This window comes from Danio rerio, chromosome 6 (assembly GCF_052040795.2).
Source record: "Danio rerio strain M-AB ecotype USA chromosome 6, GRCz13ab, whole genome shotgun sequence".
In the NCBI taxonomy this organism is placed as follows: Eukaryota; Metazoa; Chordata; class Actinopteri; order Cypriniformes; family Danionidae; genus Danio; species Danio rerio.
The window spans coordinates 10,217,780-10,232,851 of record NC_141026.1 but is presented as its reverse complement, the minus strand read 5'-3'; the positions used below and the strand labels follow the sequence as shown (position 1 = coordinate 10,232,851).

Genomic DNA, 15,072 nt, shown 5'->3' with positions numbered 1-15,072 from the left:
TGTCGGGTATTTTAAGTTGAGGTGCTGTTTGTTTTTATGTGAGATTTTTTTATATTTACTGTTGCACTAAAGTCCAAAAGGGAAGAATTGATATTGATATTTATTACTTGATTGTTCAAGCTGTTTGTTAACAGATTTGTTCAATGTTAAAAAAAAAAAATGAATTAAATAAAAAAAGGAACATCCTGGATCTGTTTCTCCAATCTTCTTTTTTCTTTTTATGTATTAGAGAAGTATCGGATCGGGTTTCGGTATTGGCAGGTACTCAAAATCAAATGACTCAGACTCTAGTGGCAAAAAAACCTGATTAGGACATCCCTAGTATTATTAAACAATGAAAATGTGCACTTTTTAAAAGCTGTGGTGGGCGATATTGACAGCATTGGTTGGCTTACTTTCATTCTTGAGGTGTACATTAAGTCTGTTAACCGCAAGAACACAAGAACTGCAGGAGAGGCGTGTAAGGTCACTGAAGGGAGCAATTAAGACACCATCAGTTAGACCTCCTGCCGTTCAAGGCCAAAACAATCTCCCATCAAGTACAGCCTAATGCTCTCACAAGAGCGCACGCTGGATGAATCAAACTCCCACCCTGATTCACAAATTTGTTTTAGCCTCACACACACAAAATAACAGAAAGTACTCGGATGGTCTGATTTGATGAAAAGTGGTACTTGGCCTGAAAAGTTAGAGAGGCACTACTGTGGATGATTAAAACATGTATCAGGCGGAAGAGGAAATTTGGCCGATACTCAGCGCTGACTTCCTTGGATTTAGAGAGGCTGCCGTTAGTCCAGAACTACACGCAGCAATTTGTTGAATTAAAACTCGGTCTTCATTTCAGGCTAATGTGCTTCTTACTGCTCGTAAAATTTGCAGAGTAATTCATCTCGGGGAAAAAAAAATCCACTCAGCTGTTTGGTATTGCATCGTCTTGATGAATATACCAAAAGGGAGGAGGCATTATAATTTATAGAACAATTTAGCTTCTGTTCATGATAGATTACAACAAAAGGGATGCTTTCCAGCTTCTAACATTCCCAAAAATGTGTTTGCCACCTCCTGCAGGGTTAAATAAATATTCAGTTTGATATTAGCAGGGAAATGAATTCATAATGGCAAATAATAGTGTACACAAGATTTAATATTTAATATTAATGTTCATATTACTGCACATCGCAGAGTCGTGACGCTGCCCCCTGCTGAACCTATTAAGGAAAATGTGTGTGTGTGTGTGTGTGTGTGTGTGTGTGTGTGTGTGTGTGTGTGTGTGTGTGTGTGTGCATACCTCAATGGCAAGCTGAAACTGTTCATGCTCTCTCTGAAGTTGTTCCACCTCAGACAGAGGGCCAGCATTGGTTGTGCTCGCCGTGAGCATGGATTCACCGTTGCGGATCCAGCCCAGCACCTGCACAGATCATAATACACATGTGAATACACATGAAGACTTGTGACAAAACAGAATTGAAAAATGAGAGTCTATTAATAATTTTGGATTAATCTGGTAGGTAATGTATTCAGAGGAACTCTGTAGTTTTGGTGCTGTCTCCTGTTTTTTACATTGTTTGGCAAAATATGAGAAATGTTGTTTTCCTTGCTCTAATTCAACTTTAACACCGTCAGATCCATAAATAACGTGCCATGTCAAAAAATAAATTGAAAATTGTCATTTTGAATTGAAATTTAAATAATTTGAAAATCTAGCATTTAACTGTGAATTAAACAAAAAAAGGAAAATCTGAAAAAACACTGAGTCTGATGAAACACACAGGATTATTAATCTGCATGCCCGTACAGAATTTGATTGGCCACAACATTTCCTAGTGAGATTACAACAATGATAATGTTTTTCTTATATTTTTAAGTTTATCTAAGCTTGTATTAAGCATACTACAGTATGTACCCTTTGAATAAATTTGTTTTTAAATATTTCCCAAATGATGTTTAACAGAGGAAGGAAATTTTCACAGTATGTCTGATAATATTTTTTCTTCTGGAGAAAGTCTTATTTGTTTTATTTCGGCTAGAATAAAAGAAGCTTTTAATTTTTTAAGACATAATTTTAGCTTATATAAGCCCCTTTATAAGCTATATATTTTTTTGATAGTCTACAGCAGTAGTTCCCAACAGGGGGGTCCCGGCCAACAAGGGAGCCTCAGTGAGCTCTGTGGGGGGTCGCGTCATATTTAAAAAAAAATTTAGCAGTGGACAATTAGGAGTATGATGATCATGTTGCCGTAGTTCATTTTATCCCCTGACTGACCTAAAAATTGACAAATTTGTAATGCAAAGAGTCCCTGACCCAGCCAGCCACAGTCTATTACCTGCACCAAAGTTCTTGCTATCGAATGCATAAGACTGTGCAAATTAATAATAATACATTCACAGACGACTCAGCTTCAATACCGCAACAAGCCCAGAGCATTCTGGAGCGCAAGGCAAAGGAATTGACACACACCCAAAATAAGATGAGGGACGTCACAGTCACTGACAAGAAACCTTAAAAAATTGGCAACTAATATAGGGCCAAATTAAAGGCCAAAGGCTTTTCAGTTAAAAATGGCCTACTAATGTTTTGCTTTTATATTTTACATTAGGCTATATTTGCGCAAAAACATGTCTAGATATAGCAATAAACATACCGTTTGTTTAAAAACAAATTTTTTTGTCATCCTTACTGAAAACTTACATGAGTGATAATATCATTAAATGTTGAGGGGGACCTTACAATATTTTCCGGAGGAAAAGGGGGTCTCAAACAAATAAAAGTTGGGAACCACTGATCTACAGAACAAACCATCATTATACAATGACTTTCCTAGCTACCTTGACTAAGACCCCTTTTATTTTAACATGTTTTAGTTTTAAAACACATAAGTTTTGCTACGGGTTGCTTTCGTCTACACTACATTAGAGTTTTTTAAGCCTGGAAGAGGCCGTTTTCATTTTAAAATGCTGCTGCTCCGTGTCAGTGTGGATGGGAAAAACGGAGATATCTGAAAACAGAGAAGTGGCTGCAGACACTGATTGGGGCTTTTTCTCAATGTAGAAAATATTTCTAAAGGAGCTGTTAAAATGGAATTGAACCAGATTTTGATAAAAATCCAAACAATACAAAAAAATATAAATAAATAAATAAATAAAATAACAACACAAAATAGTTATGTTTAATAACAATCAAAATGACACACTGGAAAGTACTGAACCAGTAAAATGTTTTTAATACTTTATATAAAAGGCTTTTTTAATGATGGCAGCTTAAAGACGCATCTCATATGGAGAAGGAAGTCACATGAATGGCTCAGGTTTTCACAAACTTCAACAGTGTCAAAATCTTGATGGTTCTTGTCTGTCAAATCTCATCTTTAACTTGTATTTTATTGGATTCAAGTCAGGTGATTCCACAGCTTGATTTTCTTTCTCTGAAAGCATTTGACAGTTTCATTGGCTGTGTTTGGGATCATTGTCTTGCTGAAAAGTCCACCCTGGTTTTACCTTCATCATCCTGATATTGTAGATGTTTGACTGATGCAGTTAATATTAAATTACAATCATGAAGGGCAAAGAGTTGTTGAAGAACTACTGAGAGATTTTAGCTGCTGTCTGGGCTTTCACTGCCATTCTGCACGTACTTTTCTTCATGTGTTCAATACTTTTTCCCTGAGTCATTCTATTTTATTATGCATAACTTCATTTGTAAACTAATAAAATTTGTTTCCTTTGCATATATGAATTTATTTGGTTGTTACCAACATTTCAAGTCAACGGCACCTTTAGAAAGATCTCTTCTCAGAAAAAGTATGATGTGTTTAATACTTGTTTTCCCTGCTGTATGTAAAATAAACATTGCCATTTCTAAATCGTATCAAAGTGGAAATGTTGCCAATTTTAAAACTAACACCAGTTAAAACAGTTTAACATTTCAATCCATAGCATAAGTCAGTGTGATATGGAGAGCCATTAAGAGTGCAGAAGCATCAAATATGAGCTGGAGGGATTCCCTACTTCCCCGTTATGTAACTCCCTGCCTACATTTACATTCATTTTCTAACTAAACCGATGCACCAAAAGAACACACAGAAACAGGATACAATATAAATAATTCAAGATCAAAACAAAAGCTGAGAAGTCCAGAGATAACAGCGCCGCTAATAAGAAAGCAGTGCTGTCTATGAAATGCTGCAAGTGAACTGACTGATTCATTTTTCTGAAATGCAGGGCTGCAGTTTTCACCCACGCGCTGCAAGAGACGAGATACTGTACAGTAGGAGCGACAGTATGTGTGTGTGTGTGTGTATGTGCATGCTCAAAGTGTCAGAGATAAAAGCAATTAGCGAGGCACTTGTACTCAGGGATAATGGCATCAGTCAGAATCTTGGACACTAGCTCAGCGCATGCTTTTTTTTTCTCCTCGTGACATTATAGCGAGCGGAACTCTAAGATGGGGTCTCTAAATGAGAGTGTGATCTGAGATGTAGTGATTGATTTTCAACACACACCTGTTTGACCTCGGCCTGCAGGTGTCGTAGCTGCAGGCACTGCTCCAGACGTTTGTGCGTATGTTCGGCGCTCACTTCCAACTCGTGCTGTTTCTCATTCAGGAACTCCAGCAGCTCTTGAACTTTTGCCGCCAAGTCCACGTCTTTTTCTCCAGTGAGCTCCATACCTGTAAACACACATTTTCAAACACATATCAGCATGTTTATGGAATATAAATTGCACGTTTATAAAATCTAAAATGCACTGCAACTGACTTTCTAAATTGTTTGGCCTCGTAATGTTTAACCGAAATCAGAAAATGCACTTCCTGTTCGTTTTTCAGTTAAATTGTCGGATAACAAATGTCTGAAGTATTGGGCGTGGCTAACATACTTAACCACGCCTCTAAAACTGTCAGTTTTGACAACAAACAGAAATGGTGTGGAGGAGGAGTATTCAGATATTTCTGAATGAAATGCCTACTTTACAACATCGATTCAGCCCACAGTAGAGAAAACAGGCTACGCCCACTGTTTTCTCATTTACTATTCCATTTATGTGTAACAATATGTAAAAAAAAACGACCGCAGCTTTCGCTTTATGTGGACTTTAAATGAAAAAGCCGTGTTTCAGATTCAGGCAGCGCGTTGGTGCAGTGGGTAGCGCTGTTGCTTTACAGCAAGAAGTTCGCTGGTTCAAGCCTTGGTTTGGTCATTTGGTATGTTTGTGTGGTGTTTGCATGTTCACTCTGTGTTGGCTTAGGTTTCCTTCCGGGTGCTCCAGTTTCAAATCCAAAGACATGCGGCATCAGTTATTTCAAGAGTTCACACTCTTGATTTCATACATAGCTTGTTTGGCATGCTGTCCTCGGAGAGAGCCCTGAGCTCAAGGGATCCTCGAGCCCAGGGCTCCCACCTTTCATAGGGCGGAGGAAACCGGGGAACCCGGGGGAAACCCACACGGACACGGGGAGAACATGCAAACTCCACAAAGAAATACCAGATGGCTCAGCGAGGACCAAACGCCATTGGTATTCTTGCTGTGAGGCAACAGTTCTAGTCACTGAGCCACCGTGCCGCCCATTCTGGATAAAGGTGGAAGAAAAGGAGGAGGGGGGGTTTCTTCCAGACGAAGATAGTTGTAGAAAGAAAATGAGGGTATAGTGATTTGGGATCCTTTGATTGGAGGATCATTATTAGCTAATGCTGGATCAATCATAAGCACATGCTCCTCTTGAAATTAGTTTAAAATTAAACTTCACTTGCGTAAGCTAAATTGTAGTATATGTGTGTATAGTGTATATAGTATGTATTGTAGTATAGTGCATGTGTGTGAATAAAAGTGTATGGGTGTTCCCCAGTGATGGGTTGCAGCTGGAAGAGCATCAGCTGTGTAAAACATATGCTGGATAAGTTGGCGGTTCATTCCGTTGTTGCGATCCCTGATTAATAAAGGGACTAAGCCGAAAGAAAATGAATGTTTTAGATACCTCTAAATGCTCTCAGCCTTTCCTCTATCCAGCAGGGGGCGCTATGTTATGGCTCACTGTAGCCTCCTATGAATGCTGAGCACTTACTGTAGCATGTGAGCAGGGAACATGTCAGACAGGTGAGCGTATGATGGAATGTCCCAGCTGCCCAGCCGAGCGGCATCCATCATGTGTGTGTGTTTGCGTGCCTTTAACCGCATTAGTGCGTGACAGACATCAAGCGTCGGTGTAAGTGCATGTGAGACAGAGACTCCCGTCTGCGGATACAACACAAGGCGTTTTAACCTTTTCCTACTAACCCTTACATCACCCCACTTATCCTCAGCTACCTGCCCGGGGGCTGTCTCCATGGCAACCTCACAACGGGCACGGGAGGCGGCTCCCATGGGAGGGTGATGTGTGAGCGGCAGGACGGCCCCTGCAGTATCCCGAACCATCCTCATAGCATCCCGATAGTGAGCGGTGGAGTGTGTCCGAGGACACCCCAAAGTGACGAGCGAACGCCCCGTTGCCATAGAAACCTTAGTATAGGGGATGTAGGGGGGGTTTCCATAGCAACCTCCCCCCCTGCATACAGAGTTAATAGTATGAGAGATCCCAGAGCTGTATGGTGCGCCGTCTCCCTCCATCCCTTCAATCCATTTCACATGCTCTCGCTGTCATATGTAACCTAATACATAATATTTATATATAGAACATAATATTTTTGATTAATTGTTTTTTTTTTAAGTTTGTCGATTTGATGTTAAAAGTGTTGAACCCCCCCATTTTATATATAGGAGGTGTGTTTTGTTCAACGGGCTCCCTAAGCACTGTTCACTTCACCCTACTCAGTACAGAATAGCGATGCTCATTCCGGTTAATTTTGCCAACTGACAACCGCTGCTCGTTAACCGAATATTAACCCTTAACCGGTCGGATTAATATTAAATTATTATGCAATTTAAAAAATGAATTGACTTGTCTGTTTTGTGTCTGACACATTAAATATAGCATTTTAATGTACTGATTTATTTTAACATGCAAACAGCAGCATACAGAACATATTAACAACAGAACATCTTCTTGCACCTGCAGTATTTCCAACAGCAGAAAAAGCATGTTACCGTCCCGCGGGTTAACAAATATGTGTTGCACAATAATAATAATAATTTTTAATTGTTGAACTGACACCATTAATCGATTAAATCACACCCTTTCGGTTAAAGGTTAATCGGTTATTATGAGCATCCCTAGTACAGAATATCAGTTAGTTGACACAAAATATACATTTGGAGTCAAAATTATTCGCCCTCCTATGAATTTATTTTTTCTTTATCAAATATATTTTCAAAATTATGTTTAACAGAGCATGAAACTTTTTACAGTATTTCCTATAATATTTTTTCTTCAGGAGAAAGTCTTTGTTGTTTTATTTCGGCTAAAGTAAAAGCAGTTTTTATTTTTTCAAAATATTTTAAGGTGAATATTATTAGTCCCCTAAACCCTTTAACTGCTCCAGCAAGAAAAAAAAAATTGGATTGCATTTTTTAACCCTTAATGTCGCTAATTAACACACTTCCACATTTTTTTTCAACACATCCCTTAATTTCTACCAAATGGTTTATGGTGAAAGTACCAGAGTTAATACGTACAGTTGAAGTCTGAATTACTAATCACCCTGAATCGTTAGCCCCCTTGTTATTATTTTCACCAATTTCTGTTTAATGGAGAGAAGATTTTAACACATTTCTAAACATAATAGTTTTAATAACTCAATTCAAATAACTGATTTATTTTATCTTTGCAAGGATGACAGCAAAAATATTTTACTTGATATTTTATAAGACACTTCTATACAGCTTAGAGTGACATTTAAATCTTAACTAGGTTAATTAGGTTAACTAGGCAGGTTAGGGTAAATAGGCAAGTCACTGTCTAATGATGGTTTGTGTAGACTATCAGATAAATAATACCTTAAAGGGGCTAATAATTTTGACTTTAAAATGCTTTTATTCTAGCCAAAATAAAATAAATAATAAATATAAATATTATCAAACATACTTTGAAAATGTCCTTGCTCTGTTAAACATCATTTGGGAAATATTTTAAAATTTAAAAAACAATTCAAAGGGGGGCTAATAATTCTGACTTCAACTGTATACTACAAAAATCAGAAAATATGAAATATTTGAAAAATATGAAATATTTGAATTATTCAAAATAAAACATTTTTGAACACTAAATTATCTTTTTTTATGTTTTTTTTTTTACAATAAAACCAAAATCAAGTGTAGTAGTGCAACAGGATTATATTTGCTTAATTTTTTTTGTAAAAAAAGAATGCTGTGTGTGTAAACCATTATTTAAAACAGCCCAAAAATTATTATTTAAATGACTTCAACAGTCATCATTTAAAACAGTCAAAATATGGTCAACCATTTGGTAGAGCAGGCAGTTAAAGGGTTAAAGGCAATATTTTTTTAGGCAATTTAACTGACTGTTTACAAAATAAACCATCGTTACACAATGACTTGCTTAATTACCCTAACTATTACTATTATCTTGAAAAATATCTGGTAAATATTATTTACCAGATATATAATATTATATATCAGTAAATATTATTTACTGTCATCATGGCAAAGATAAAATAAATCAGGTATTAGATATGAGTTATTAAAACTAATATGTTTAGAAATGTATTGGAAAAAAAAATCTCTCGTTAAACAGAAATTGGAGGAAAAAATAAACAGGGGGGCTTATAATTCTGGCTTCAACTGTATATAGTAGATAAGATCTTTCTATATAGTTAATCTGTATACATTTCTGTGCATAACAGTACTGCTAATGAACATTACAGCAGCCAAGAAAAACAGATATGAAGGTGAAGAAAGAGTGGGACGCGTTTGAAATGCGAAAGAGACTGACAGGTGCCTTTCTGCGGTGCACACACCCGTATCATTGTGTTGAAAGAGAAACCTCAGTGTGTGTGAGAGCTGAATTTACTTTTGGCTTACTGCAACTCGAATGGTCGAATATGTGCCAAAATGCTCATCTTGCTGAGCATTCATGTCAATCAAGTCTGAAGGTTTTAAAGTGTCAGCCAACTACTAATACACTATGAATGATGATAATTTTAGTCAAAGTACTGATTGAATGGTGGGATATTTTTTTATCATGAATTATTTTTATTATCTGTAGAATGTATTTAATCTATTTATCTATTCATCTATGTATACTAACTGGGTGGCATGGTGGCTCAGTGTTAAGCACTGTCGCCTCACAGCAAGAATTTTGTACAAGTCAGGACTGGCATTTCTGTATGGAGTTTGCATATTCTTCCCGCGTTGGCGTGGGTTTCCTAAGAGGGCTCCATTTTCTCCCACTGTCCAAAGACATGCGCTGTAGGTGAATTGAATAAACTAAGTGTTTGGGTGTTTCCCAGTACTGGTTTGCGGCTGGAAGGGCTGCGTAAAACATAGGTTGGAAAAGTTGGCGGTTCCTTTTGCTGTGGCAACCCCTAATAAATAAGGACCTAAGCCAAAGGAAAATAAATGAATGAATCTGTGAGGGGTGTACTCAATTATGCTGAGCATTTATGTTACGTCCTCATTAGGGGTTCAACTGTCTTTGACTTTGAAAAAAAATCATTATTTCCTATATTTCATATTGCTACTACATGAATTACTACTCATTCGATGCATCTGATAGAGGTGGCTTTTGCTTTAATTTACCCATTTTCAAAGTTTGGGAGACAATTCTAATGGCATGTAATGTAAAACATGTATCCATTGAATTGAATCAAGAATCAAATCAAGAATCAAATGAAATTGAGACAATGGGCCCTATCATACACCCGGCGCAATGTGGCGCAAGACGCAGCGCAATAGTCTTTTGGTAGCTTAAGCTTGGCGCAAGAATCGTTTTGAGGTGTTGCGCTACGCTGTTTAAATAGCAAATGCATTACCGCTCATTTGTGCGCCCATAGGCGTTCTGGTCTAAAAAAGGAAGGCGTTCTGAGGCGGACCGCTGGCACGTTGCTATTTTGAGAAACTAAAATAGATTTTTCATTAGACCAAAACTAATCCGGTCTAAACTCCGGCGCAGAGTTGCGCCTCGCTTACGCACTGCTTAATACGCACAAGAGAGCAATAGGCAAATATCTTTACATATGAAAAAATTTAAATATTAAGGATATATATAGTATATAATAAGAATAGATATAGAATATAAATATAAAGAATTAAAATATTACAAAACATACTATTTTCTAGCCTACATAAATATGAAAAACCACTGCTTTTATGTCTTCTTCATCTCGGGAGGCTTTTTCAGTTCATTCATAACAATTTGCTTTTGTATAATGTTATTATTAGCAATATTATTTATTATATCCATATTTATATTTGTTTAATTAAAAACAAGCTTCGATTTGCCCACCTGTCAGGTTTTAGACCATATGGGGCACAGCATGTGTTTTAGGATATAACTCAGGTTTTTGAGCACATTTTGTTATTATTGTTCATTTATTCATTTGCTGGAAAATAGACCTGAATTCAGAAATAGTTTTGAAACGAATATTTGCGCTTAACAAACAAAATTATTTATTTATAGACTAATTGATGTCTGTGCGTAAAGGTTTCCCTATCCAAGAGCGAAAGTGAAAGTGATCCATTATCTCTCATTCTCACACAGTAGATGCTCTGTTTAACAGTTTTCTGTTAAAAAACTGTCAACTGTTAACTGTTTGCTTGTGAAATGCTTATTTTTTCCACTTAGACTTACTTTGCGTCCTGTAAATAGCGAATGCGCTCTTGGCGCGATGCAGCTGACTCTTAAAGGGAATGGGAGATGAGACTGTAATTGGTTTATTCTTAAAACACACCTAACACTCATTAAGAAAATAAACTCAACCCTTTTAGACCATGCGCCGAAGCGCAAGGCAGATTTCCCGTCCCTAAATTAGCAAAAAACGCGTCCTGACACGCCCTGAAAGCATTTGCGCCCTGCGTTTTGCGCTTTGCGCATAGACCGTCAACATAGAGCCCAATGCATTAGATTTAGAATCAAATTGGGACAAATTGGCACCCAGGCCTAATACACATAATTTCAATCATTATCTATCCCACCCAATCCTCCTCTTCTCTCCCTTCCTCTTCCACACCATCCAAGGCAACCCATAATGTGGGTAGCAGGTTTCCGCCGTTGTGTCCGTGGTAACTGTCAGTAAAATGCAGCAGAGCACGGAGGAGTGAAGCGATGACTGATTCACACTCTTTTATCTCTTTGCTGAACACTAACTCATCATCACTCCTGCCTTCTTTTCAGCTCTCACCGGCCCCTACAGCAGACATTACTGCACTCTCGTACTGCCGTAAAGGCTTATTCATGCTGACCCAATAAACAGCAACATCTCAAACACTGTTTGCGCTGTCTCAAGAAGCTTTGTTTGGCCTGAAAGACAGAGCGTATTATAAAAATTGTGCTGTTTGGATGTGGAGTGAAGGACAGCAGGTCAGTTTTTGTGTTTTCAAAATAAAATCTATTGTCTACTCCATTTACTAGCCTTATATGTAATTAGTCTCAGAAAAAGTACATTCATCAAGAAGATTTATATGTCTCAAAATTATCTGCCAAAATATGTAGTTATAGGAACTATAACAGAATTACCACCAGTCTCGAAGAACTACAACTGAAACCATTCTCAGTTCCTGTGGAGTATAAACCAGTTCTAGTAAAACTATACAAATTACCCACCAGACCAGTCTCAAAGAACTACATTTCCCTGATGTCACTAGTGGTTTCTACTGTGCTGGGAAAGACTATTATCTAAAGTAGGAACTAATTTGGCTTCTCCAAATGTTCCTATGACTAAAGTCATTTTTTTTTTTGTGGTGTATAAACCACTTCTAGTAAAACTAATAAAGTTAACCACAGACCAGGCTCAAAGAACTAGTGATTCCTTCAAATGTTCCTATAAATAAAATCATTCTCAGTTTCTGTTGTGTGTTAACCAGTTCTAGTAAAACTATAAAAATACACCATCGAGTCTCACTACCAGTCTCGAATAACTCGTGGTTCCTACTGTGCTTGGAAAGTCCATTCTCTGAAGTAGGAACTAATTTAGTTTTTCCAAATGTTCCTATAACTAAAGCCATTCTCAGTTTCTGTGGTATATAAACCAGTTCTAGTAGAACTATAAAAATTAACCACCGACCAATATCGAATAACTAGTGGTTCCTACTGTGCTGGGAAAGATCATTCTCTGAAGTAGGAACTAATTTGGATCCTCCAAATGTTTCTATAACTAAAATCATTCTCAGTTCCTGTGGTGTATAAACCAGTTCTAGTAGAACTATAAAATTGACCACCCGACCAGTCTCGAAGAACTACAATTCCTACTCTGCTGGGAAAGACCATTCTCTGAAATAGGAACTAATTTCGTTTCTCTAAATCTTCCTAGAACTAAAATCATTCTTAATTTCTGTGGTGTATAAACCAGTTCTAGTAGAACTATAAAAAAATAACCAACCGACCAGTTTCTAAGAACTAGTGGTTCCTACTGTGCTGGGAAAGACCATTCTCTGAATTAGGAACTAATTTGGTTTCTCCAAATGTTCCTATAAATAAAATCATTCTCAGTTCCTGTGGTGTATAAACCAGTTCTAGTAGAACTGGTGAAAATCTCCAGTACTGTAAGCCACCAAAATGAACAAAAATGATTATGATTATTATGACTGTTGTGATTAAAGTGAAAATGAATGAAGTCTGTCAGTTAGAATTAGATTAAAGTCTGCGCAAACTGCATGATTTTTTCTTGTTTTTTTTCTAGCTTCTTGTGATTGAGTGTTTCGGAACTGGACAGCTTTTGTATATGTAAGTAAAAATGTATATATTGTGTGTATGTATTTAAATATTTAAAAACATGTTTAGTTAAGTATGGTTCTCAATTACTAAAACTGAGCTAAATATAAATTACAAACTTAAAAGGAGATGTTTAAGAAATATAAATGAGAAAAGCACACAAGGGTTTGTTTAGTTCTGTTCTCTTGGTTTCTGCAAACACGCAATGGCATTTTTATCAGAAGAGAACACTTGAAGGGCTTAGAAAATGTGTAATGAAGTCAAAACTGTGCCTCCATCACACATACGAATGAAAATCTGCTGCTAGAAGACACACTTCTATTGAACTGTGACAGGCAGAATCACAGCAATAGAGACAAGGCATTAAATTTACTTTCAAAAATTTAATTTACACGACTACTACTACAAAAAAACAGATATGCTTGAACAGTCATTTCATGATTAAAGTCTATGTTGCATTCATATTTCAGTCAAACTGCATCAGAGATGGCAGCACTGAAATGAGCCTCATTAACATAACAACTGCACCTGTTTGTTTTAATGGTACAGTAAACACACTAAAATGACTATTGACCCTTGTCTGCTGTTGGGGATGTTTTCATCCACCGTGGGGTGATTTTGAGTCTTAATTTGGCCACAACTTTCTCTGAGTTTCAGCAAAAAGAGTGCGTGTGTGAGAGAGAGACCTTTGCGCACTTGATATGTCTGAACAAATGTAAATAAGCAGCTCAGCTCTCAGAACATAATAAGCATGTAGAACTTTAGATTTTTGGAAGTCGACTTTTATGTTATCAAAGTCAAGTCGATGACGACTAGTCGCTGCTGGTGATGTCATCAATAAAGGCCCGTTTCCACTGAGTGGTATGGTACGGTACAGTTTGGTTCGGTACGCTATTATGGCTGTTTCCACTGTCAAAAAGTACCTAAAAGCAAACCGTACCATTACACTTTTTGGTTACCCTTTGCAAAGGGTGCCTAGCAAGACTAAAGGGTAGCAAAAAGGCGGCTTTTGTAATCCAAAAATGTCATTATAATAGAAGTCAATTGGGCAAAAACAGTCCCAAACATAACAAGCGTAGTCAATTTAAACAGTACACAAGGCTTACAATGAAAACTCAACAACCAAAAATTGAAGCTAATTTCAAAACATTAATAAATATTACAACTGCACAACAACATCGCACCCTAACATACAGATTCTGTTTCAACTAACATCACAGCAAATAAAGCTTAAAGCACCAAATTTATGCTTTGCAATTCCATAGCCAATGCGCCACAACAAAAACGGCACTTTCAAAGATCAGACGGCACAAAATGGAACACAAAGCATGGATGTTGAGACAGAATACAAGAATGTGTTTTGTGTGAAGGGCCTTTTGTCTACAGCAGACAGAAATGGATTGCTGTGGACTGTACGCTTGTGATAGGCTTATGCTTAATTACATGGAAACAAAACAAACAATACACTGCATAGACAATCCCAAAATAATGCCTTGAGAAGTTGGTGATGTTCCACAATCTGCTACCGTAATGTCCGTTCGTTTTATACGGACATCATCAAGATCCATGAATATTGAGTAATTATTTAGCATGTTGTGTCATTCGATTGATTAAAATGTACCTGCTTGTCATAGAAACTATTTGCCATGGTTTGTTGGAGGGAAATGACACCACAATGCTCAAAGATTCCGTGACCAATCAAATGCAAAATAAACATCGGCAAAGTGTTAAACCAGTAGTGATATCACATAGGAACATCCAACGAACACTGTAGCACCTATCTGTGTCCTCCTTCCTGTCTCCACAGCTGTATTATTTAAGAGCAGCTCCTCACCTGAAGCCTGGACCTCCATGATGTACTGATGGAGATCCTGTCCCTGCTGTATGACCTCATAGGTCATGTTGTTCATGGCGAGTTTGCGCTCGGTGTGTCTGTGTAGTCTCTGTTCAGCCAGAGTGAGCTCTTCTGTGTTAAAATCAGTCGCCTGTCGCATCAGATCCTGTTTCCAGGCATCCAGCTCACCCATCACCTATGAAACAGAGGACATATATTATACCAGCCTACACTCATATTCATAAAATAAAATAAAAACGTGTTAAAAGTGATTTGACGTAATATAATTCATGTTAAAGGGATAGATAAGTGTTAGCAAAGCTTCTTTTCCTCTATATCAACAAAAAAGAAGATATTTTGAAAAAAGCAGCTGAAAACCTGTAATCATTGACTTCCAAAGTAGGAAAAACAAATACTATAGAAG

The 15,072-nt window shown here is 37.3% G+C and overlaps 1 protein-coding gene across 2 annotated transcripts in view; it reads right to left on the bottom strand.

Moving 5' to 3' along the window:
• The window catches only part of kalrnb (kalirin RhoGEF kinase b), a 172,171-nt gene that overhangs the window by 95,760 nt on the left and 61,339 nt on the right, over positions 1-15,072 (bottom strand). For both annotated transcript variants that reach the window (XM_087256077.1, NM_001327989.2), the window contains 3 exon segments: positions 14,649-14,844; positions 4,500-4,666; positions 1,289-1,408 (listed from right to left, as the gene is read on the bottom strand). In XM_087256077.1, the coding sequence (XP_087112203.1) occupies positions 1,289-1,408; positions 4,500-4,666; positions 14,649-14,844 (483 nt within the window).